Source organism: Psammomys obesus, unplaced genomic scaffold (assembly GCF_907164565.1).
Source record: "Psammomys obesus unplaced genomic scaffold, mPsaObe1.curated_primary_1811, whole genome shotgun sequence".
Taxonomy (NCBI): Eukaryota; Metazoa; Chordata; class Mammalia; order Rodentia; family Muridae; genus Psammomys; species Psammomys obesus.
In genome coordinates this window covers 477574-480744 of record NW_026596287.1, presented here as the reverse complement: position 1 = coordinate 480744, position 3171 = coordinate 477574, and the positions used below count along the sequence as shown (strand labels likewise).

Below are 3171 nucleotides of genomic sequence, written 5' to 3'. Positions count from 1 at the left end.
TCTGCCTGGGTGTAAAGAAAAATGAGTTGACTTGGGGTAACTGCTTACAAAGATGTAACAAAGAAGGATATGATATTAAAGTTAAAGTACTTTGTCTTATGAATCATTGGGAGAAATTTTCTCTTTAACAAAAAGGTTATAGCTGGATATTGCGGTACTTGCCTATAATCTCAGTACTCAGGAGGTGAAAACAGGAGGGCCAAGAGTTCAATGTCAATTCTCTACATAGGAAGTAAGAGGCCAACGTGAGCTACATGAGACCCTGCCTTTAAAAATAAAAATAAAAAAATTAATTCATTCAAATTGAAAGATTAGGTCAAAATTTCCCATCATGAAGTAATTTGAATCAATGATGAACTGTCCTTACTTCCTGGTGGAGTGTCGTCTCCTGTAGATGGGAAGGTTAGACTCAGGGGCTGAATGTTCCTGTCTGGATTCTGGTGCTCCGTGGTTTTATTGTTGTTTGTTTGTTCTCAGGAGATAGAGATTAACTGTTCCTCGTTTGGTTCCTACCAGGTGCACAGATCTGAAGATGTGACAGAAAGGCAATGGAGAAGTCCAATGACAGCTCTGAGTACGGTTTCATCTTAGTAGGCTTCTCCGATCGCCCTCGCCTGGAGATGATACTCTTCATAGTGAATTTTACTCTATACTCGGTGGCTGTGCTGGGGAATACAACCATTATCCTTGTGTGTATACTGGACCCTCGGCTTCACACCCCGATGTACTTCTTTCTGGCAAATCTTTCATTTCTGGATCTCTGCTTCAGTACCAGTTGCATCCCACAGATGCTGGTAAACCTCTGGGGCCCAGACAAAACCATCAGCTATGCTGGTTGTGTGGTCCAACTTTTCTCCTTCCTGTCGGTCGGGGGTATAGAGTGCATCCTCCTGGCCGTCATGGCATACGACCGCTACGCCGCTGTCTGCAAACCTTTGCACTACTTGGTCATTATGCACCCACAGCTGTGTGTGAGGCTGGTGGGTGTGGCCTGGGGGAGTGGACTCATCAACGCCATCGTCATGTCACCACTAACAATGACCCTGTCCAGATGTGGCCGCCGCAGAGTTAATCATTTCCTTTGCGAAATGCCAGCTTTGATCAAGATGGCCTGTGTGGACGCTCGCGCGGTGGAGATGCTGGCCTTCACCTTCGCCATCCTTATTGTCCTGCTGCCCCTCACGCTGATTCTTGTCTCCTATGGCTACATCGCTGCGGCCGTGCTGAGGATCAAGTCGGCTGCGGGGAGGTGGAAAGCCTTCAACACCTGCAGCTCCCACCTTACCGTGGTCTCCCTGTTCTATGGAAGTATCATCTACATGTATATGCAGCCCGGAAATAGCTCTTCCCAGGACCAAGGGAAATTCCTCACTCTCTTCTATAACTTGGTGACTCCAATGCTGAACCCTCTCATCTATACTTTAAGGAACAAGGAAGTGAAAGGGGCACTGAAGAAGGTTTTTGGGAGGCACTGATGGACAGAAGGGAATAATGAGTTACAAAGTTCCCAAGCACTTTTCAAATACATTTATTGTTTGCTTATAATAAATTAAGCTAATGTATTAGACACGCTGAAGTACTCTTTTGGTTTTGGTTTGGTTAAGACAGTTTCATGTCTCCCCAATGCTGGGAGTACATGTGCCAGTATGCAAGCTGACTTTTGGATACTTTATTAATTAATTAATTAACTTTACATCTGGTTACAGTTTCCCCTTTCTCCTCTCTTCTCAGTCACTTCCTCTCACATCCCATCTTCCCATGCTCCCTTTCTCCCCAGAGAAGGGGAGGCCTCTCAAAGATATCAACCTGCCTTGGCATATCAACATGCAGTAGAACACTTCTCTATTGAGGCTACACACAGCAGCCCAGTTAGGGGAAAGGGATCCAAAGACAGGCAACAGAGACAGGGTCAGAGACATCCCCTGCTTCAGCTGTTAGGGGACCCACACAAAAACCAGGCTGCACATTTGTTACGTATGTGTAGGGGGCCTAGATCTGTCCCATGAATGCTCTTTGGTTGTGGTTCAGTCTCTGTGAGCCCCTACAGGCCCAGGTTTGGGTACCTTTCATATGCTAAACACACTGAATTCTATCCAAAGTCAGTGTGAATTAACCAGTGTGGATCATCCATAGCTACCATGATATAGATAAATCTAGCTCATTAGAGTAAGCAACTAAATTTCCGTTCTGACCTCTCTATTAATTAACAAACATATAAATAAATCCTATGAAAGTGAATGACTGCTATAGATATAAAATATGCACATATTTAAAATTTATTCAAGTTAATCAGTGAAGGGAGAGATGTAATATTTGGTTTCAAATAGGAAATCATGCAATAAATTTGTAAAGAATGGAGGAATGTCCAAGTAAATGTGCAAATAGAGATAAAATTGGCCTCCACTCTAAAACAGGAAAGACAATTCACTCATTCTCAGAAAGAAAGAAAAGAATGTATTCATTGTCTTGTTGCAGACTGGAATTGTGAAGACAATCTTGAAGACGATCTAACACTTGGGAAAGAGAACAGCACAGACAAGCACCTCTGGGCTCAGGATGCAGCTCATTGGTAGAGCACTTGCCCAGGGTATAGAGAGACCAAGGTTTGAGCCACAGCACTGTAGTTCTTTAAGGGGGAAGAAGAGGGAGAAACAGGAGAGGGAACTGGAAGAAATGTCATTGGGGGATAAAAGGGATTAGCGACCTGGAGGAAGGGAGGAGGAGGAAGAGAGAGGGCAATTATAGTAAAGAATAATGATTCACATGAAGGAAGGGTCACAATGAAATCCATTTCTTTATATGCTAACCATAATAATTAATTTCAAAATGTATTCATAGCTTTGGGTAGAAAAGGCATTTTAAAACAGGACATAAAATATACTAAGAATACATAGACAAAATGATAAAGTAAGCTGCATCAAAATTTGAAACATTTACAGTAAGAAATAATGCTGAGAACATCAAAGGTTAGGCCCCTGAGAACAACCTCTGCGAGTTCTCTTCATGCCATACATACACCTGATTTTTAAAAAAAATATTTAAACTATTTTATACAATATATTTGATCATATTTTTTTCACATTCCCCACCTCTTCTTAGATCCTCTCTAAGACTTCTCACCTAACTTCATGTTGTCTCTCTTCCTTTTTTTTCTCTCAAAAAAACTGGAAA

General features: G+C 42.3%; 1 protein-coding gene across 1 annotated transcript; it reads left to right on the top strand.

The window, feature by feature from the left end:
* The first annotated feature begins 548 nt into the window (after nucleotides 1-548).
* LOC129668861 (putative olfactory receptor 2W6) lies at nucleotides 549-1475 on the top strand. Its single transcript, XM_055596963.1, has one exon. The coding sequence runs from the start codon at nucleotides 549-551 to the stop codon at nucleotides 1473-1475; it is 927 nt and encodes a 308-aa protein (XP_055452938.1).
* The last annotated feature ends 1696 nt before the right edge of the window (nucleotides 1476-3171 follow it).

What these genes read in the sequence shown, in the direction of transcription:
- LOC129668861 (XM_055596963.1), top strand. Translation starts at nt 549, where the DNA reads ATGGAGAAGTCCAATGACAGCTCTGAGTACGGTTTCATCTTAGTAGGC.